Source organism: Bacillus rossius, chromosome 7 (genome assembly GCF_032445375.1).
Source record: "Bacillus rossius redtenbacheri isolate Brsri chromosome 7, Brsri_v3, whole genome shotgun sequence".
In the NCBI taxonomy this organism is placed as follows: Eukaryota; Metazoa; Arthropoda; class Insecta; order Phasmatodea; family Bacillidae; genus Bacillus; species Bacillus rossius.
The window spans coordinates 41937235-41960339 of NC_086335.1; the positions used below are offsets into that span (position 1 = coordinate 41937235).

The 23105-nt window shown below is 38.0% G+C and overlaps 1 protein-coding gene across 1 annotated transcript; it reads left to right on the top strand.

Annotated features, from left to right (window-relative positions):
- The first annotated feature begins 891 nt into the window (after nucleotides 1–891).
- LOC134533913 (p21-activated protein kinase-interacting protein 1-like) lies at nucleotides 892–22541 on the top strand. The gene is made up of 6 exons (XM_063371701.1): nucleotides 892–1058; nucleotides 2279–2576; nucleotides 16209–16329; nucleotides 16770–16929; nucleotides 18187–18375; nucleotides 20786–22541. The coding sequence occupies exons 1-6, from the start codon at nucleotides 978–980 to the stop codon at nucleotides 21254–21256; spliced, it is 1320 nt and encodes a 439-aa protein (XP_063227771.1). The 5' UTR covers nucleotides 892–977; the 3' UTR covers nucleotides 21257–22541.
- Nucleotides 22542–23105: the final 564 nt, after the last annotated feature.

The window sequence follows — 23105 nt, forward strand, 5'->3', positions numbered from 1 at the left end:
TGTAAGTTTTTGGACATACGCCATTGCTAAGAATGGCTAAGAATGGCGTATGTCCAAAAAATTACATCAAGTCATGCACTCCCATTGCACAAATCTTTTAAAGATAACGTGGAAAATGGTGCTATTTAAGCAGTTTTATTATCTAAAAATTGATTACACAGCACTTTCTTTGCCCCCGTTTGCCCCTACTTCAAGGTTTCAGAGGGGGTGCAAAATACCCTTGCCCCCCCCCCCCCCCCTTGTTGTTGCGCCCCTGTGTATTCCTACAATAAATTGCTTGAGTTGTGCCTTGAAGTGAGTTTATGCTTAGATTTTTCTATCTAACTGTGCAAACTTTGCATTTAATTCACATTTTATAAAAGTACTAATATGGGAAGTTAAGAATTAGTTTACAATAAAGTATTTCGGCATTACAAGTACAACCCCATTTTTTCTTGTGTGATATCAGATTTATGGAGTAAATGCATGCGAGTCATTTTTAGTTTAAATGCAAGCAATAATGGAGCAACTTTTACATATTAAAAAAAAAGTGTGCAGTGAGTAAATTTTGTTTAAAGTAGACATTTAAAATCGATTGTCATAGATGTCTAACCATAACATCGATTTATTGCTTATTTTGAAAAACTGTCTCAGCGCTCAGCCTACATCTGGCATTGCATTGACGTAAAAGTAGCAAAACATACTTTTGTCTAGTATAAACCAGAGTAACAAATATCATATAGGTAACCCCCTACATTTGTCTAATATTGTGTTTAACTGCTACATGATTTAGTAAATATGTATGTAATAAGTATTTTTAACAATGTGTAATGTTTTCAAATAATCTGTTAACTAAATTAAGAGGTCTTTCTAATAGTTATCTAACATTGATTTCAGCTATCAATTCTATAGTTTGTTTTTATGTTATCTGTGGAGGTTGTCCGTAGAAAAAAAATGTAAATAAATTCGTGACACGTGAGTTTTAAGTTACAAAGTAAATGGAATTTTTAAATCTGGAAGTTATAGTAGGCACATACGAACAGTTCGTATTGGGGTATCAGGTTTCAAGTGCTGATGATGTGAGTATAAGTTTATATTATAATTCCATGAATACGAGGTGGTCTGAGGAGAGAGATCGAACCGAAAAAAAACATACAAATATCAGAAATTTTTTTAAAAAACTTAATTACTGACATTTCTTCTAATGATTCTGTGTATGGGCATTGCAAATTGTTATTACTTTACTGGTGGTTAACCGTTTTAATATTAAAGGGCCCGTTTGCAACAGTCCTAGTCCGAACCCGTGGTCGATCCAGGTCATCCAAATGTAAAGGACGTCACATTTACGCACGGGAAACTGTCCTGACTACAATTTCTGTTTCCGAATCTACTGATTTCCATAGTAGTCACCAGAGGCCAAAATAAGTTATTTTTTTATTGTATAACATTTATTCTTAGACTTCTTTTTTAAGAGCATGGTTTTGAAACTGGAACTGGAAACTGCCAATATTATGAGGACAAAGGTAGGGGCAAAAAGTTCAGGTTGTCTAATGTATTTGAACCACTGTCCAAACCATCAAAGATGTCAGAGGGTAATAATATTGACTATTCAGCGATCAGTGTTCATCGAACATAATTTAGGACATTTGCTATTGTAGAAAGGCCTTAAAAATAGCATAAAATTGTTATAAAAGATGTTTATGTTAGCTACTTTAAAAATCATTTTAGGTTAGGTTAGCTACGTGAAAAATACTCTGAAATCCTGCAAATGGTTGGTAGGTTAGTTTAGTGACTTTTAAAATACTGTAATATAGTATGGATTTTTGGTAAGTTTAGGGTAGCTACATTTAAAATAGGTAATTCCTAACCAACCATAACACTATTTACAGTTGATTGTATTAAATGTAGTTCATCTTACCTAACTTAACATATATTTTTTACAGTATTTAAAATGTAGCTAACCTAACCTGATTAACCATCAAAACAGTGAACTAGGCCTACTGGGTAACCAGCCTATTTACAGTATCGCAGTGCCATTGTATTGAATGATTAGAGAAAAATGTCAGTAACTTACAAATCTGCAATCTCAGTCCCTTCCTTCAATAACTACGTATGGTCGTTAATTCCAAACGTCCCCCCACCGTCTTAGTCACTCTACACCCTCATTTTTTTATTTTTTTTTGTTTCTGAATCTGCGCCGTTGTGCTTCTACCTTCGACGTTTGTTGTAAAGATAATTAGGTACTTAAAATGAACCCAGGAGTGCACAATGGATGGTTGTCTGCCATGTGTGTGTGTAGGGATGCAGGCTGGATCAGGTTTTTGCCATCCACTCGCACAATGCGAGTGTACGCAGCCTGGCGACCGCGGGCAAGTACGCTGCGTCGGGGGGAGCAGACGAAGTGATCCAGCTGTACGACATGACGCGCAAGAAGTGCGCGGGGGCCCTGACGCAGCACGACGGCACGGTCACCGCGCTGGCGTTCACCCCCACCGGCTCCCACCTGCTGAGCGGCAGCGAGGACGGGAGCGTGGCCGTGTGCCGCGCGGGCAGCTGGCAGCTCGAGAAGTTCTGGAGGCAGGCGCACAAGGGGTCCGGTGAGAGCACGCTCCCTCCTCTTGGCTCGTGGCACCTGGGACTGTGAACGAGCGCTAAGTATTCCCCCTGGTTACCTGCCAGCAACCAGCCCAAAAGCAAAACTATTCAAGTTGCTTCTTCTCTTCTGTAGTTTTATCTTCTGACCTTTTACAATTCTTTACCTTGGAGGTAAAGAAAACCAAGCCCATTCTTTCAGGTCCATGTCCATAATGAACATTTTTTGCTCAATGTGTTGTAATAGAGAATTCATACTATTGTCAGAAGTGCAATTTTTTTTTTTTACATATATTCAAAGGCTTACGACACAATTCCTAAAAAAATTGTTTTCAATTTTAACACTAACCTATTATCGTGATATACATGTGCAGTGGTACGGAGCTGCTGAAACTACCTATATTACAGCTGGTTTGTTCACGTTTTGCCGAGACCATCATTATGTAACCTGCAGCTCCTGTTTTGGTGTTTTACAGTTGACAAAATAATAACTTTTATGTGTTTTAGTGTGTTATATATTATTCGGCATGTATTTAAAGACATTGCAGTGAACCTAATCAATAGCAAACTTTTATTTTGAATTTTTAAAGCCAGTTTTGAAATGGCCGTTTGTTTTTGGCCTGATTTTATCAGCAACGCAGCCGTTTCGAATCTTTGTGGTTTGAGGTGCCCGGTGCTGATGGTTCTGGGAAAAGGAAGGTTTATTGGGGTCCAGCTTGTGAGTGCTGGGTTTCTCTGTTGGGACTAGCCTCAGGGAAACGAACGTGGTGTAAAATCAGTGTGTGGGCATAAATTATACGTGCACAACATGTATGCACCGTGTGGCCTACCTGATTCACAAGATTTGGGATTTGAATCGCCGCCCAGACGGTATTTTGGCATATTAATAGTGTGCCCGTGTCAATGATACAAAGATACACTTTGTTGACTCATAGTAACTGACGCCACTCATGATAACATGTATTTATTTAATCCACAAGTGACTTAAAAGTAAAATAACACTGTGCGGGAACTTCCTGCTTGAAGGCCCCACTTGGAGTGCCAAATTAGTCTGTGGGGGAACTTTTGAAGCTTTATTTTGTAATAAATAGGCCCCACACACACACTAAAACGTTGGGCTGAATAAAACTGTGTAATAAATTAAATTTCTTAATTGTGTGACTCTTCACTGGTAATGTTGGTATAAGGTAAGTCACAGTTAGGTGTTATTTGATTGATTTGGAACATACATAAATATACACTGGAGTGGGTAAAATTACAAATAACACAACACAACACTTTGAAAAATAAATATAGAATTATTTTATTTCCAATGTAAAAACGATTTAAAAGATTTTAATCTTATTAATATATTTAATTATTATTCATATCCAAAACAACAACCTAACTTAACGGTGACATCATAGTAATTCAATAAAAGTTCAATTACCAGGAGTTATGTTGCGCACATTTACCTATTTTCAAAAGTCTTAATTCGGGTTCGTTGACACTACACAGTTTTTAATTAATGTTTTTAGGGAACTTAAATCAATTTACCTCGGCTAGTTAGGTTCAAATAGTTCATCGGCAGAGCTCAGAGCCTCTCATCTAGGACCACTGAGTCTGTTAATTAATGCGTAAATTCGTAAAATTTATGTCCAAGTATTATTTAAATTATCTATAAAGTCAATTTAATTCATGAAATCAATGTTTATAATAAGTTTCGGCGACGATGTGACGTAAAAACGGGAGTTTCGTGATTCGTGCATAAGATTAGGGCACAAAAAATCTGGGCACTTTTGTTACTCACGTTAATCACTCCTATGATATTTATCTTTTTAGATAAATCCTATTTAAATGTTCTGAACTCCCTAATGGTTCATAATTATCATCCACTATCCGGGATGCCTGATGCTAGATAGCTAATTTTCAGGATTTAAAATCGCCGACGTCACGAAGTTGCCGCTCATTCAGCTGGCCATTGTAGAACTCTCTTTCTTACTAGTTTCCTCAAAATAACCAGTAAGACTCACTTTTAAATGGTGGCCCGTGATTGGCCAAAAGGACCGTTTCAGTTACCTAATTTCTTACCGAAAACGTAAACTCCGAACGCAACAATTGCGCGGATAACAAAATTTCACTTAAAATTTAAATAAATAAATATTAAAAATTATAATTTACATTATAAATAAACGGCGTTAATTTTTCCGTTTACAGTTTTCAAGTCCATTAGTCCTTAGAGGGGTATCAACAATACCTCGTTCAAATAGTCCGGTAAAAATCCAAAGAATCACTTTTTCATAGACATACATAACCAAATATTGCCGTTTCTGAAAATAAATGATATTATACATAGAGCAAACAAAAATAAAATATATCGTAAATAATAATAAATAATTAAACTGTCAAAACAAACATGTTGCAGTACAGATTTTGCCGCCCTTGTCAATTACATTGAACAGTGCTCTTTGACCTGTTCAAAACGGTGCAATGTGATTGGCACTTCCCTTTCTCCGTCGCACAATACACAACACTCTTCGTTGCCTAGCAACGCGCGCACCAAACGACAAACAAAAAAACAACTTGAGAGAGACTACCTCTCCTCCTCGATTCGTTTTTTACCGTTGCGCGCCTGAAAATCGCGCCTTTTTAAACACTTGTTGTCGGGTCGTCGCTGCTAACAGACCTGCGCGAAGAAGTTCACGGATTTTGCAGTGCAAAGTCTTCGAAGGCTGGAACTGCTGCTGCTCTCCGACAGCTTCTGCCTTGAGCCGCTCCTGTTGAGAAGGACTCGGGAGGACTTACTTACTGTGAGTATGATTCACTAAAGGGATTCGAAGGGGTGCAATGTACACGTGAGTCAACAATAGGACGTTCTCCAGGTCACGTCACGGCAGTGGGTCAATGTCCACCTGCGGTGATGACTGCATCCTTGCTGCGACTCCTCCTTCCTGCAGCGGACAGCGGCGTCGAGACGGCGCCTGTCCTCAAAACGACCAACAAACCTGGCCTGGTTCACCACGCGTCGACGGGGTCTGGCGTGGGGCGATGATGCTGTACCAGTCAGCACGGCATCTGGCACTGCAGCTGACGTCATCAACTGCTGATGTGGCGGCATCCAGCCGCCCTGCCTCACGACTACGCGCGAGACGGTGTCGTGGCATCTGCGGTGCTGATTGCGTGGGGCGAGGTCACCACTTCCCACAAGGAAGCACTCGTCTATTCCCATCACTGTTAGGTACACAATCGTTGCGAACCGCACTATGTCTAGCTCACTCTGGTGTAACCTTCGCACCTGACTTAAGTATAGGTGTCCGGGTCTTAATCGAATAACTTAATCACTATGTGCGTACTTGTACTCTTGCAAATACAAGTGTCTGCAGGCAATACAACTTGTGTACTTGTCGCGGAACACTATGACGTCACCGTTAAAACAAAAATATCTTAAATTAACCTTAAAATTCCTAGCTTAACATATAACATTCACATTATTAACATCATTGTTAGGAAAAAATAAATAAATAAATACCATTAATTATTAAATCTCAAATCTTGCATAACAATGCATGGTTATCAATAACCAATAAATTCAATACTAGTACTTTGCTTGCTACTAACATATCACATTGTTAGTTCGTACTTGATTAATATGCATCACAGTGCATTTGCTTGTTTGTGTTCTCATTTCATGAGATTTCATACATTTCACAAAACATATCATTATAGCATATCATTATTGAATATCAAACATCACATGTTTTGCTTTTCATTATAACATGTTGATAGCTAACATAATTTATATTCATTACTCAATGTTTGTAACTTACATGTTTACATTTCACTATTAAAAATATTTGCATTTAACTACAGCATATTTAGCTTGCAATTTACATTTGCATTTCATAACAACTGTTAACATTTCATTAAAGAATATATATCATATCATGTACCGATTAACAATTAATAGTTCATTATTATGTTTACATGGTACATATTAGCAATTGATCACAAAACATAACATTTACATATAACTATATATATAATAACATTTACATATCATTCCATTATGTTTACAGGTTATACAATTCAAATTCCATAGTGTCTTTACACATTGTTTCCATTTTCTACTCCTATACAGAGAAATCGTTGGTTTACACAATTACCAACTTAGTAACTTTCCAATTTCAGTCTGCTGTGCTCAGCTCGACAGCTGTAGAGGCTTTATCTTCCTCTTCTCATCTTTCATTACTGTGTTTTCATCCCGTAGCGGTCTCGCTGGGCTGAATAATGTTCGCATTTCATCTCATCTTGGTTACTATCAGTAACATGAGCCTTGTAATCTACTGAGGCTCCTGGCTTCAGTGTAGCTAAGGTTCCTTTTACCAATCAGCTGTTTCACAAACATGCCGTATCAGGATAGCTTTCAACACATGGTATCACATGTTCAATATCTTTTTTTCTTTTTTAAGAACATTTTCTTGCTTTTTTAATTTTATAACTTCTGTTAGGCGAAGTTGCTTGTGGACACTTGTTTGCCGGAGTACCTTCACTTCTCGCGACAAAGGGCTTAGATCCTGAGTTTTTCAGATCCACATGCTTCGCTATTCTTCACATCATTCGAAGAATACTACTCAAGCAACTATGACAGTGCTGCGAGTGAATAGTGTTGAGACGACGTAATTTTCTTGTATAGGGGCTTCTCCCAATAAATCCTTAAAAATCATTGATTTCAAATTTTCGTGTTTTCATTTCATAGAATATCAGTACCTTGACATCCAAAGTTTAATAAACTAAAAGTTTCAACTAAAACTGATTGGATTTGTATGCGAAGTGAGTGCATACTTTTCTAATCTGCATTCTGGGTAGAATGCAATCCTAAAGATCATTCTTTTCCCTAAATTCATCCCAGAAATGGTAAAAAAAATAGTGAAGTTTTAAAATTTTAGTGAGTTCTTCTATAAATATTAGAAAATTTAGTGATTTTCTATTTTTCATCATCAACATAACGACGCCTATTGGATTACTCAGCATCATCAATAAATCAAGGTAACCTGCATTATATTATTCTGCTTGTAGTTGCAAAGTGTTATGTGCTTTTAGAGATGCTTTGCATGCCAGTGTTTACATATGTTTACACAGCAGGATGGGGTATCATACCACATAGTTACATCGACACTAAATAAGCTTAATTTCTTCTCGTTTGTTAGTACACAGTACATACAGCTTCACATAGGTATAGGCTAGTCTAGCGTTGTATATATATATCTTCGTGACATTTGAGTTCATACTCATACGAGGAATTGTGCAAGCCAACTGATACATAAATACAATACACATTGTACACTGGTAGCTTCACAGGCTACAATAACATCTGTATGGGTGGCATTTCACTTCACCTCAAATACAGCAATATAGCGGGAATTACACTTCCGCATAACCACAGGGTAAATATCTGCATAGGTGGCATTTCACTTCACCTTTACACAGAAACAAGCGGGAATTACACCTCCGCTTAACATTACAAATTACAGTGGCTGCACTACGCCTCACATGGCGTACTAGATCACATAATCACTGTGACATACACTTACTCCTCTGTACAGTTCAGATCCTCGGTCTGAAACTTACACTTAGACTGCTCTCAGCTGTTTATGGTACTACAACTTGTACCATCACGAGGCATTCACAGCTTAGGTCGGTACTGCTTACATAGTAGTAGGGCTCTTGTATTCCCTTAACTGCGTTATATTATAACGGCCTACTGGTCGGCCTGTTGCTGGCTCTGCTAGTGCATAGCAATTCTCTTGTACTATGTCTGTGATGACATAAGGACCTTCAAATAACAAAAACAATTTCTTGGTTACATGTTCCCAGGCCTTGCTTACTGGAGTTGTTTTCTTCAGTACCTGGTCTCCAATTTTAAATTTTGCTAATTTTGATGCTGGTTTCCTCTTGCGTCTGATGTCAGCTTCTGCTGTCAACTTCCTCTTCACTAGAGCTTCTACCTCTTCTCCTGTAGGTAGTTTTTCTTCATTAGGGGTGTGTTCACATCGGGGTAAATATTTCGGGTTGATCGCCACCGATCTATTCAGGCTCATGGCTTCTCCAGGGGTAACTCCAATAGAACCATGTACAGTATGGTTAATAACGCACTCTACATATGGCAACTTATCTCGCCATGATTGCTGCGAGTTATGGCATAGCGTACGTAACAGACTCCCTATTGACTTCATGAGTCTCTCCACAGGGTTACTTTGTGGATGTCGTACACTGATGGTTGTAGGTGTTGCACCTAATTTCCTGACTCCTGTTTGCCACAAATCACTGGTGAACTGGGTACCTCTGTCTGACAATATCACTTTAGGTAAACCAATTTCTTCAACGAAAGTTTTTAATTTTTGCATAACTTCTTTTGCAGTTGGGTTCACAATTGCATACAATTTTGTGAATTTTGTGAAAACATCTTGCATCACAAAAACATACTTAACACCTCCCTTTGACTGTGGTAGGGGGCCAAATAAATCAACTGATAATAATTCCAATGGTGCTGTTGGAATGATTGGCTGCAATTCTCCATGCAGGTGTTGTCCAGGTGGTTTCACCTTCTGACATAGGTCACAGGCACTTGTGACCTTACTTACATAGCGTGACATGTTAGGCCAATACACTTGCCTCTTTAACGCTTCAATGAGCTTCTTGCTCCCTACATGTCCCAAGGCTACATGTAGTTCCCAGGTGATTGGTTGCCTCAAATCAGCTGGTATCACTGGTTTCCAGTGATCTTCGAAAATGCCTCTCTTCTTTGACTGGGCAAACAAAACATTTTCTGCTGATAAACAGAAATGCTGGTGAATTTTATTATCAGCTGACTGCTTCTGCAGCTGGTTGATAGTGTTTTTGCAGTACTCATCTGCCTGTTGTTTACATTTTATATCCTTCAGGATATCTCGGAGTTTAGGGTTGGTTTTAAATATTTCAGTTAATACTGATGCCACTAGATACTGGAGTTTTTTTTTTTTTTTTAGTTTTGTACCCCTGAGCCTGAATAGTGGGTTTCTGTTCGGGGCGATCCAACTGAAACCCGTTCTAGTTTAACGTGCCCTGGTTGGCACGTCCACCTGGAACACGTTGTTGTTGTTCGTTGTGGTTACAATTACTTGGTCCTGCGACGCTGGACACTGCAGCCTTGAACTCGGCGGCTACCGGGTTCACTTCCCCTCTCTGGTAGTATGCAGCTTGATGTCCTGGATGCTGCGCCTGGAATGGTGGCGGAAACGTTGCGTTCTGGTAGCGTTTGTTTCCAGAGAACTGGCTATTCTGGGCATTGCCGCCATGATTCTCTGTCGTCTGGGGGAATAATGGTGGGGTGGCATTCGGGTTGATTCGTGCCGGCCCTGGTATAGAGGTTCCTCCGTCTTGCGGTAATTCCTCGCGTACTCTCTCTCGTCTTCAGACGAGGATCTTGGGCGTCGGTCACGGGACTCCCTGGGAGGCCGTACTTCAGGCGAGTAGGAGCGGCGGCGGTTGTCGTTGCGGTCGTCCTTCCTCTTGCGCTGGTACATCTCTTCATCACTATGGTAGTTCCTCGCGTTTGACCACCATGTCTTCCTCTTGTTGTAGGGGCCTTTGCGTTGGCTCATAGCGTACCGGCCATATGAGCTTTGCTCTCTGCCCTTGGGTTGCCACGTCATAGTGTGGACAGCTGCCTGACGGTTGTCCCTTGGCTTGTTGTCCCTGTTTTGCCAGTAGTTATTCAGGGGTGGCTGGCGGTTTTGCTGAGGCACCCTCTCGTGGTCCTCCTTAGGTGCTGGCGTCCTGTCCATTTTCTCCAGCTTGTCGTAGTTCAGGAGCCTCTCCCTGAACTCTGTGATGTCTCGGTACGTTAGGCCGGACAACTGCTTTTGGTAGCGCAGCGGCAACTGAGTGAGTATTGCCGCTACGAACTCCTCGTCCGTCATGGGCAAGTCGAGGTATCTAGTTTTCTCAAACATTGTTGAGAGGTGGGCTTCCAGCGTTGTGCCCTTCCTGGGGTCATACCTCTCAGTATGGAGCTGGGCACGCAGATTGCTCTGAATCCGCAGACTCCAATACTGCTGGCGGAACATGGCCTGGAAGTGGTTGTAGCTACTGGTGGTTGCACTCAGCATTTCCCACCAGTAGAAAGCCTGCCCTTTCAAAGCACTGTTGAGGCACTTTAGTACCTCAGCCTCGCTGAGATTGAATGTGGCCGCATATTCCTCAAAGCGCTTCAGGAACCGTATAGGGTTCTCGGTAACCCTTCCTGAAAACGTGGGCATGGCCTCTGCCCAATGCTTGGCCGGGTGGTGGATCAGAGTAGCAGGGTCCATACTCGACGTGTTTACAAACGTCCTGCTACTTGGCCGATGAGTGATGGGGGTGACACGTGACGGTTCCTGGGGCTGGTGCTCAGTGTAGCACTCGGTGCCGCCCTGTCGTTTGCCTGCGGTGGGCAGTGTGGGAACAGTGGGGCCATGGCACTCGCTTGCCTGGGCCTGGCCTACACTACCAGCTGATGCAGCTGTAGGACTTGGTTGAACAGACAGATTTTCAAACCTGTCCCTCAGTGTAGCTGTGGCCACCTCGATATCGCTGAGCCTGGACTCCAGGTGCTGGATGTGTTCGCGCACCTCTTCCCTGGCATTGGCCTGCCCTCGGTGCTCGTTGGCCATCATGTTCCTCAGGGACGTGACGTGGGATTCCAACCCATCTACCCTGCTGTTGTACTGGGAGACCTGTTCGGCTATCTGCTGGATCTCCTCGTGTTGTTGTGAGAGCCTAACCTCGATGCTGTGTTCGAGATTCCTTAGGCTGGCATTGTTCTGTTCCATGGCAGCATTGGTCTGTTCCAATCCAGCCCTCAACTCAGCCGTGAGATTGGTGTTGTTTTGTTCTAGTTTCTCACTGAGAATTGTGTTACTCTGCTTCATTTCAGTGTTGTTTTGCAGCAGAATCTTCATCAATGACTCTAGTGTCACTGGTGGTGTTGTAGGAGTACTGTCCTGGGGTGCAACTGTGTGTAGGACAGTGTCATGCATGTTTGCCTGCTCCATGATTAGGGGAGATGTGGGCCGCCCTAACCTTTCCTCACAGGTGACTACAGGTGAACTCCCTGCAGATGATGTATGATGCGACTCACTGCTTGAGGTTTGTGCAGTAGCATACTCCTCTCCTACACTACGTGATCTTTCTCTAAGGAAGTATTTGTTTTGCTCATCTGCCATAATGGTGTGCAATGAAACAATTGACCAGATAATATTTTACACAAATAGTGCACTTGCACTCAGTACTTGGCTGGTACAGAATTTACACAAAAAAATGTTGAGGTGTCCCTTAACCTCAATATCGGCCCCACCGTATGGGCTCCAATTTAGTTATGTGCGGAAACTTTCTAGTAGTTTAGGCCCCACTTGGAGTGCCAAATTAGTCTGTGGGGGAACTTTTGAAGCTTTATTTTGTAATAAATAGGCCCCACACACACACTAAAACGTTGGGCTGAATAAAACTGTGTAATAAATTAAATTTCTTAATTGTGTGATTCTTCACTGGTAATGTTGGTATAAGGTAAGTCACAGTTAGGTGTTATTTGATTGATTTGGAACATACATAAATATACACTGGAGTGGGTAAAATTACAAATAACACAACACAACACTTTGAAAAATAAATATAGAATTATTTTATTTCCAATGTAAAAACGATTTAAAAGATTTTAATCTTATTAATATATTTAATTATTATTCATATCCAAAACAACAACCTAACTTAACGGTGACATCATAGTAATTCAATAAAAGTTCAATTACCAGGAGTTATGTTGCGCACATTTACCTATTTTCAAAAGTCTTAATTCGGGTTCGTTGACACTACACAGTTTTTAATTAATGTTTTTAGGGAACTTAAATCAATTTACCTCGGCTAGTTAGGTTCAAATAGTTCATCGGCAGAGCTCAGAGCCTCTCATCTAGGACCACTGAGTCTGTTAATTAATGCGTAAATTCGTAAAATTTATGTCCAAGTATTATTTAAATTATCTATAAAGTCAATTTAATTCATGAAATCAATGTTTATAATAAGTTTCGGCGACGATGTGACGTAAAAACGGGAGTTTCGTGATTCGTGCATAAGATTAGGGCACAAAAAATCTGGGCACTTTTGTTACTCACGTTAATCACTCCTATGATATTTATCTTTTTAGATAAATCCTATTTAAATGTTCTGAACTCCCTAATGGTTCATAATTATCATCCACTATCCGGGATGCCTGATGCTAGATAGCTAATTTTCAGGATTTAAAATCGCCGACGTCACGAAGTTGCCGTTCATTCAGCTGGCCATTGTAGAACTCTCTTTCTTACTAGTTTCCTCAAAATAACCAGTAAGACTCACTTTTAAATGGTGGCCCGTGATTGGCCAAAAGGACCGTTTCAGTTACCTAATTTCTTACCGAAAACGTAAACTCCGAACGCAACAATTGCGCGGATAACAAAATTTCACTTAAAATTTAAATAAATAAATATTAAAAATTATAATTTACATTATAAATAAACGGCGTTAATTTTTCCGTTTACAGTTTTCAAGTCCATTAGTCCTTAGAGGGGTATCAACAATACCTCGTTCAAATAGTCCGGTAAAAATCCAAAGAATCACTTTTTCATAGACATACATAACCAAATATTGCCGTTTCTGAAAATAAATGATATTATACATAGAGCAAACAAAAATAAAATATATCGTAAATAATAATAAATAATTAAACTGTCAAAACAAACATGTTGCAGTACAACACACTTTTTTTCAAGTTTTATTTAAAATAGGTACAATAGCCTAGTCCACTAGTCTATAGAGGACTTTTTTTTTTTTGCTTCCGACCTGAATAGCCAGCAAATCAAAATAAATCTATATCAATGTGACATCGAATGAACAGTTACACGTTGTGTGCATCATATCTGGCAATGCTAGATTTGGATATTTTCTTACATTTTGTTGGACGAAGTGTTGGAATGGTCTTAAGTTTATCTGTGGAGTAATTAATAATTTTGTGTTTCGTTAAAGTATAGTAAATTCTATTTCTAAATGGAATTAGTTCTGTACAGCCATAATTTTTTGTTTATGTATTATTCACTCGGACATGTTATATTTTCTTTTGTGGTGTTTTTATTCACCTCTGCATAACTACCTACAGAGAATCTTTCAAGCCAGTGGTTATCACTTCTGATTAGTTATTGAGGGTGTTTATGTAATAGCAATATATTTAATAGGTAATAATATCTACACTTTTGAAAGAACACACACGCACGCATGCACATGCACACACACCATGCTCCACCCACCATGCACCACACACCACACACCACACACCACAGACCACAGATATATATACATAGGGACCCCAGAAAATGGTAAATAAAACTGGCTCATTTCGGTGTAAAAAAATGACAAGCGGTGCAAAAAAATGACAAAAGCGGTGCAAAAAACCGGTGTAAAAATTAGCAAGCGGTGCAAAAAATCGGTGTAAAAATAAGCAATCAGTAGAGACCCCAAAAAATTGTGAAAAAATTATGCCATTGGCGGTGTAAAAAAAACCTCATAGCCTTACTGCTTCCTTATTTGCCTGACCAATTTTTGGGACATAAGTTTCTCTAAGAGTGATGGCTGATGATGGCAAATCCCCTGCACCTAAAATGTATACATAACTTACAATATACTTATAAATAGGTAGCATTTATAAGGTTATTGCTGAAAAATATTAATGGGCTAATTTATTCAAAACAATTCTTAGCCAAACCTAACCTAACCTTTTCTAGATTAGGTACTGCTGGATTACAGAGTCAAACCATCAATCAATCAGTCAAAAATATATTGTGGTGTGCTCACCATTTCACAATGCAATCCATTCTATTTATGTGTTTGTTAATCTGAGGTACTTGCATATTTATTTGAAGTAAAGGTAAGTTAATCGATAATATTGTAGGCCTACATATGCTTATGAACTTTTATTAGAGGGGGAAAACATTTCTAAATAAATAAGGCTAACCTTCAACATGGGTGTTACACCATTCCCTCATAGCTGGATGATCAGCTTTTTCCAAAGGAATGTTAACCTACAGCATCATATTAACAAAATCAGAAACAAATTCTTGTTTTCTGCACTTTCAAGCTTGTTTGCTTTATTCACGCTGTCGCCTATCGAGATTTGTTTAGACACGGTAGAATGCTTGACAAAATAATTGTCTTTTTTGTTTTGTTTTGTGTGTGTAATTTGCCACATGATTTTTGCACGTGTCTTTGCGTGTCCAATCAACCCGCACGTTGCAGAACTTTCACATCATAATTTTTCCCGCTGATCAAAAATATAAAATCATCCGATATTATCTCTCTTTCGCGATCAAACATTGTCGAAGTTTTCGGCATCTTAGCCACAAATTCAATTGTATCACATAACTTACAAAATGTGGACGGTAGTTGTAAACACTCATAGAAATGTGCACGCAAAAATGACTGCCATCTTAGCTCGATGCGATTAAATTAGGTTAGAAAAATCGACACCAGTGCGCCTTGCGGCAGAAACGACCATTATTCAAAACACGAAAACTTGGAGTCAATTTGTTATGTTGGTAGTGCGCACATATCGATTGTTGACAATTTTTACTTTTTGTTTTCATTTGCAATGGCAATATTTACTGCTTGTAAACAGAGTAATAAAAATACGTGGATTTCAGTAACGTGTCAAAACGAAGATAATATCGCGCCACTAGTCTTTCAGTCTATGTTTATTTCACGCCTATGTTTATGATGGCGTAAATAAATAGAACTTACGACATAAGGACATTATTTTGTGCGAAAAAGCGTGAATTTCGCGCGAAAATTCATGAACTTCGCGCGAAAATTCGTGAATTTCGCGACTATGTCAAAATCAAAGGAAAGTCGCAAAATTCGTTTAAAGTATCAAATTTTCGCGTTATTTCGTGAATTTCGCGCTTCACCATTTTTCGGGGTCTCTATATATACACGTTACAATGAGAATATTATTTTTGTCTAATAAATAAGTTTTAGAATAAAGTGTTAAAGTTTCATGAAGCATCTCACACTACCAGTGAAGAAACATGAAAATAAATAACGTTGAAATAAATAGAAAACTTGCTCTCCTGAAAATTTACTATTTTATGTCATGGTGTCCAGTACCTCCAGGGTTCAGAATTGTAATAACTCTACTTTACCTAGTAATAAATCATCAACATTTTTATGTAGAAGTTAACACATCTTTAACGTGCTAACGTATTGTCTAGTCTAAATTACATCCAGGAATGCATGCTCAAATACTTGTGTGCATGAATTAAAAAAATTTAGACATTTTTGTTTTTTGACATCCTATTTTTAGTTTTTCAACTTATCGGTCATTTTGATCCTTGTGAAATAATTTGTATGAAACTTAAATTATTTTGTCAAGCTTGAGAAACTCTAAAATGTTCATAGTCTTAAATTGTAAATCATTATATATGTACTTGGAAATCATTGTACCACATTAGAGCTATCATATTGCATATGGAAATTGCAGGATGGTAAATCACATTTTCTCTTATGTTGGCACATCCATTTTGGCGTTACAGTTTATGTTGTGTTACTTTTCTTTTATGTAGCTGCTGTTTCCCTAAGTTGTCACCCAACTGGAAAGTTGGCATTGTCACTTGGTACAGATGGCATTCTGAGGACGTGGAACATGGTGAAAGGACGGTTGGCTTATGCCAAAAACCTTGGCAGGTGTGTATTTTGGCATCATGCTGATACATCATTGTAGTAGGAAATTAGTATTTACATTTTCAATTCTCTATCGAATCTTACTCCTGATCACTTTTAGGTTACTTCACTGTAAAGAAACATTCTCCGAAATTTGTTTTAAAATACATAAATCCTTGCCGTGATTTGTATAGAAACAGGCTGAACTTAATGAAAAACGAAAAAATTCAGACTTCTTTATACATTTCTTGATTTTAATACATTATATTTGACGTGGAGTCAAACAAATAAATGGTTTCGTAAGAATGCAGCAAACAGTTTACAATGTATTTAATATTAGAAGTTGTGCTATCATCTTTTTGTCTTTAGTTGAAAACCTAACCTCAGTTTTTACTGTTTTCAAAAATGCACAGTGTCTCCTGGATTGCTAGTTGTTGAGGGAAATGTTTTGTTTTGTTGAACAGTGCTAATCGGAGATTGGTGACGTGCGTAGTGTGGTCCTTGAAGGGCAACTGGTACGTGGTGGTTGTGGGTTCCAAGGCGAACGTGTACAGCATTGCCACTGCAGAGATAACATACTCTATAGATTATGGAAAAAAGATATCTTCTGTTTGCTTTGTGAAGGTAAGTAGGACGTTTCAACCATACTTCAGCAGGACATGAACAGTTCTATCTCAGAGTAAAAGTACACCAGGTCCCTTTTTTACGAAATAGCGTTGGCTTCAGGATCATGATGTACATTTTTTGCTGTATGTAGAACACCATGGTCAGTCAGGAAAAAAGTCATGTCAAGTTTTTTTGGAGGTGTAGAACCCCATATGGTCATGACTCAATAACTTTGTTCTCCAGTAAAATTACAATTTTGTGAAATGGCATCTACCTTCGGGGTACTGATTTTAGAATTTATTTATTATAATTTCTTATGTTTAGTCCTGCCATTACTAACCTTCAGTCCTGCCACATCACACTCCTGCCCTTCCCTTAGCTGTAAATACAACACTACAGCTTCCTTTCTTTACATCTTGCTAACCCTGATTATACTACACTGTTTGTGCAAAAAAAAAAAAAGCAATAGATGTCCAGATGTCTTGTAGCAACTACTTGTTGGCCACTTCTGGTTCTGTAGCCTGCTTTGCCCTCTTTGTCCCATCCCCGCTCCTGGTTTGCTGAGTTGTCATCTCCTGCTTGGTGAATCTTCGGAAATCACAGGCTGACCGACGAGGGACTGAATTATTTTCCAGTTGTGTACCAGGTGGCTGAGTATCCCCTGTTCTCGCTCGGCATGCACACTCACACATTAGAACAACTGTGCTATCAAGCATCTTACTCCCAGAATTTAAAAAAAAAAATTAAAAAACAACTTAAAACAACATATTTCATTAAATTATAATAATTCATCACATTTTTATTGATTGGAAGGTTTCCACCAAATTTACTAAAAATTTTAGCCTTAATGTCCATACTCAAAATGAAGCATGTGATTTGTAAATATATTTATGTCATTAGGCAACTAAAATGAAGTACTTGGGACACTATTAAGAGCCAAAAAAAAACATTACTTGTTTATTTTCAGCAATAAGTTTAAATATAGTGTTTATCGTACTTTTTTTTTCAAACATTAGGCACTTTGCGTAAAATAAAAATCATAAGTATTCTTTTTTAATTTTTTTTTTTGATGGTTAGTTTGAAAATATGCAACTTTTGAGCCCTATTAGTACTCAATATTCAAATAACAGTTTTTTTTTCATCCTATTGTTTTTATCATGCTTTTTTTTGTTTATATTTCAACATGTTTTCAGTATTATTGACATGTTTTGGCACCTGTTTAGTAGCTGCAGTAGGTATTAGCAGTGAGTTATAAGTTGGTGTGCGGTCCCTCAGAACAACGTGCTGTGCGTTGGCGATGATGCTGGAGCTATACACACAGTCAACGTGGTCAAGAAGAAGAAGCTCGGTGAAACTGCCGCCCACGGCAGCCGAGTGAAGTGCATGTCGGGTGGTTCCGTCAGCGGCCACGTCTACCTGGCCTCTGCCTCCAGCAGCGGCCAGATAAAGTTGTGGAGCTACAAGGCAAGGATGGATACGTTCTTTACGACTGCATGCTGGATGTAGACTCCCGATTATCCAGTTTGCAGGTTAACCGTGCCACATTTCCAAAAACCGTAAACATAAAAAAAAATTGGTTGTCTGTAAAGTCGGTTTACGGATGATAGTTTAACGTAACGACGTCATAACAAAACATTGATGAAATGATTGCATACTTTTATGAATAAAATTGAATCATTCTTATTGAATTATCACTATTTTGTATAGATACAAAGAAGGAGTGAAATGAAATATACAATTTAATTGATAAATTTACTTTTATTTGCACTCATTAATTCAAATATGTTTATTACTTTAATGAAGAGATTATTTTAACTAAAACTTTTATACATGTTTGCTATTTAACTTCTTCCAATCTGTGTTATTCTGTTAAGGATAGGACGATGATAGGAAAAGTAGGAAACAAATGGGAGTGTTTCAAGTTTAATGTGCCTCGAAAAAGTCAAATCGATGGTTGTTCCAATCGAGTGGAAGAGAGATAGATGTGGGCAAGTGTAACGGGACACAGCGTAACGGGACTATGTGCGTAACAGGACACTTTTTCGTTCGTGAAGCTAGCGTTCATCGATTTATTAGACGTCACGTCAAAAATATTTTGGGACTTTTTATTCCAGTGCGCGCACAATGTTAACAGCATTTGCGTAGCATTAAATACTGTATAATGCAATGAATTGTAATGCAACAAATTAATAATGTGACGAATCAACAAACAATATCTTGCTCCTTCCTTAACAGTTATTCGCTTCATTCATTGTGTACATATTTCCGATGACTCTCAGTTTCAGCAAATGTTTACATTTTGCCATGCTGCATGTCAGACGTGTCAGCAGCAGCTCTGGAGAGAAAAGCCAGAAGCTTCCAGGACTAGTTTACCTCATGCATTCTAGAATGCGCTAGTGGCAGAAATGCATTTATTAAACAACAGAGTTGGGGATTTTTTTAGCAGGATAAATAATCTTTTTAATAATAGAAAACGTTTATGCTTTTTTTCAATCTTAATAACTTAATTACATCTCCTTTGTCAAAAACATTATTATATATAACTCAGATGTTGTTAGCGCCTACATAGGAATGTTATGCCCAAGCCGTATTATGTAAACAATGGTGGTACATCAATTTTAAAATTTAATCTTAGGTTATTTAAACTCAAAATTTTATTCACCATTTAATTAAATATACTTAAAATGTTTGTACATATGTATATATATTAGTACTGTATATTAATTTTAACGGGAGAAGTGTCTTGATTAAAATAGTAGTCAGGAAGCACACTTACCTGATTGGAATACAAATTATTTTGGTTAAGATAGTGTCTTATTAAAAAAAAAAAGTATTTGTCTAGCACTGTTTTGATTAGCATTTTCATGTACTGAAACGAATTAGGGTGTTACTTCGAGGGAGTCTGTTACAGTTTTTATTTAGATAGTTGTGATAAAAGAATTTAATGAGTTTTTCTTTTCTTTTTTAACAGTGTTTTTTTTGGTTATCCAGTCTAGTTTTTCTCAGTCCGATCATTGTTCTTTCAGTCATGAAGCAAATGTGCATCTCATTTTCTGTACGAATAAGCAAACTTCATTCCAGCCAGAAACTATGTTGTTACTTTGTGTACAGCTTGTTATCAGTTAAGAATTGTCAGTATTTGGAAGCATCATCTTTATAAACATTTCTGGGGAAAGACATCACTTTAAAAAGTATGTATTTGAAATTATTTTGAGGATTTTTGACACACAATAAAAGTAGAATTAATTAATCTGAGATAAGTAGTATTTAAATATTTATGCTATGGCCTATGGAGCATCCAGAAGCATTGGATTTTTACTTGAAAAGTTTCAGGTCTGTAATTTAATTTGTTATACTTTGCAGGTACCAGGTAGGTACTTAAAATTTGAAGCTGTGACTTTTACAGAGAATCATGCTAAAAATAAGGTATACAGGATTTTTTTTCCTTTAGTGAAAATTAAATTACTTAAAAAAATGCATTGGAATTACTTACCAACTAAATATAAAATGAGCTGAATGGTTCAAAGCAGGTTTAACGCACGACTGATGATTCAATGAATATGTAAATGAAAAAAAAATGGAGAATTGGTGGAATAAATTGGAAGGGAAAATGGGAACACCCCAAGTAAACGCAACATTTCATGTCAATGTTCGATATGTTTGCCGCTAACGAAACATCTGGGTTAGACTCCTACAAGGAATAAAACCCAGGTAGCCTTGGAAGGGGAGTAATATCTGACCACTCAAGTCAGTGGTACCTATATCAAATAAAGCTAATGAGCCAAGAAATATGTTAACTTCTTTTTTTTGTTAAGAAGGGTTCCCACATCTTATTAGTGTTGCTTGTGTTTTCACGTGGCTGTTATTCCCCCAGAAGTGTGCACTGTCCATGGTCTGCTCGGTGGAGTCGGGGTGTCGCATCACCTGCCTCGTCACCTCCCACATCAGCGTGGACGACAAGGACAGCCTGAAGGAAGCAAGCGGCAAGAAGGCGCGGTCGGATCCCGTCGCCACGGACTCGGAGCCGACCGTGGTAGACGTGGAGGACGGCGACCTCGCGGGCCCCCGGGGGAAGCGGGAGCCTGGCGCGGGGCTCGTGAAGGTCAAGAGGAAAGGCCAGGCAGACAAAGTTACTGGGAAGAAAAACAAGCAGTCGAAGAAGCAGAACATTGTTACTGAAGGTGAAGTGTTAACTGTCGCGGGACTTGCTAAAGTCAAGAGGAAAGGCCAGGCAGACAAAGGTACTGGGAGGAAACACAAGCGACCAAAGAAACTGAACAGTAATATTGAAGGTGAAGTGGTTAATTGCACTCCTGGTCAGGCGTGGAGTGTTGAAGATGTGTAGTACTCAATGTCAGTTTGCAAGTATGTGGAAAAAAAAAAACTAAATACAAATATTTAGTGTACATATCAATTTCTTTTGTTTCATAATTTCTCCTCATGCAAATGTTTTCAAGTAATGTATATATACTTGTTAATAGTATGTAATGTTTGCATCTTCCCTATTTTCATCAGATATAAGTTTGAAAATTCTTTTTAATTTGTGCAAAAAAATATTTTAGTCAGAATAATAATTTAGGTATTTTTCTATTTTATTGTTACATTGAATTCATAGAAAGTGTTGCGTTCACTACCAGGTGTGAGAAGTTTTTAGGTTAAAGGTTGACTTTCAATGATCCATCGCGTCTGTCCGAAGCACGCATAAATAATTGAAATTACCTTGTTTTATCATCGCATAATCCTAGCACTTGCATACTAATTGCACTGTTATTTTAGGGTGTCAAAATTTGGAAGAAAAAAAATTTCTTGTATAAAAGTTGCATGATGCTTTTAGGACCGCTGTTAGATTCCGAGTGCTTTGTGTAGGTAGTAAACATGACCTTGCCAAAAATAGCAGGACAAAGCACCGTGCAATAGCAGTCAGTTTTCAAGTTGCTGTCAGGCATTGTAGTAATTAGTATGTTGGGAAAATACAGTAATTACTATTACAGTAAAACTCATTTGAGATGAACCCGTACAATACAATTCCCTGTACAATATGGTAAATGTTTCGGTCCCACCGTTTTCTCTATGAGATTTGCGTTATTTTATCCCAAGTAAGATGTTGCCCATAAACTTCTTTTCCCATGTAAACCTATGTATTTTAAAGTTGAAATCCTTTATTTGTTAGGATATTACTTGTTATTTAATTAACAGAAATACAAAGTTGTCTAATATGTAAATTTTCTTATAAATTTGCAAACGTTACAACCTTTATCTTTTCATTGCTGTTGTGGAGCACGTTTAGAAATGTAGCCAGTGCTAGTTGGCATCATTCAATTTTGGTTACGTTGATTTCTGTATGAGTGCGTGCAAGTAGTAGAATATCAATATCTATAGTGTACCGATTGCATGCAACGAGCATGCTCTATCTTGTCCGGAGTGAACTACATTTGATGCCCACTCTCTTTGTATAGTGTATTCTACGACAATAGGTATGGGTACACTATGTTGATTCCTGCTCATGTTTGAGTCACAGTTTTTGTTTTTTTAATTTGAACGAAATGTGTTTGTTCATTAAGTAATTAATTTAAATTGTTTGGCATGCTTTAAATTGTTTGCTCTGCTTTATAATTAAACATACTGTCTATACTGTCTATTGTTTTTATGAAAAACTTAACCCAAACAAAGATGACTTGATGTAAGTTTTTGGACATACGCCATTGCCAGGAACTTTTTTCTGTTGAAGAAAAACTAATGTGTTTCCGTACCATGTGCGTCTCTGCCTGAGGACGGGAGCAGATAGCAGTTCCCGAAACGTCGCTTGTTTCTGTTTAGGTAAAACTATTGTATTTGTTTGTTTTTTCGTTTTGTCATGTTTTTTGTCTCGCTTCAACTGTTGTGCTGAATTATTTTGGGTTTCAATATTTTTGTGTTGTCATCATTTGTGGGGATTTTTTCGTTCTCTTAGTACATTTTTCTTTGTTTTTTCTTTGTTTGCTGACCATATTCCTGTTTCGGAATATTTTGTGGTGTTCATATCCTTGTTGACAACAGCAATTGTTTGCTTAATTTTGTGTGTTTTTTGTATCTTTTTTGAGTATTTTTATTTTTATTTTTATTTATTTATTTTATTTATTAGTTTTTCTTCAACAGAAAAAAGTTCTTAGCAATGGCGTATGTCCAAAAACTTACATCAAGTCATGCACTCCCAT

Excerpts from the sequence above, each read along its gene's own strand:
- LOC134533913 (XM_063371701.1), top strand. The coding sequence starts at position 978 with ATGGAATTTTTAAATCTGGAAGTTATAGTAGGCACATACGAACAGTTC. Across the intron at positions 16,330-16,769 it reads TATGCCAAAAACCTTGGCAG|TGCTAATCGGAGATTGGTGA; the intron begins GTGTGTATTTTG and ends TTTGTTGAACAG. Across the intron at positions 16,930-18,186 it reads CTTCTGTTTGCTTTGTGAAG|AACAACGTGCTGTGCGTTGG; the intron begins GTAAGTAGGACG and ends GCGGTCCCTCAG.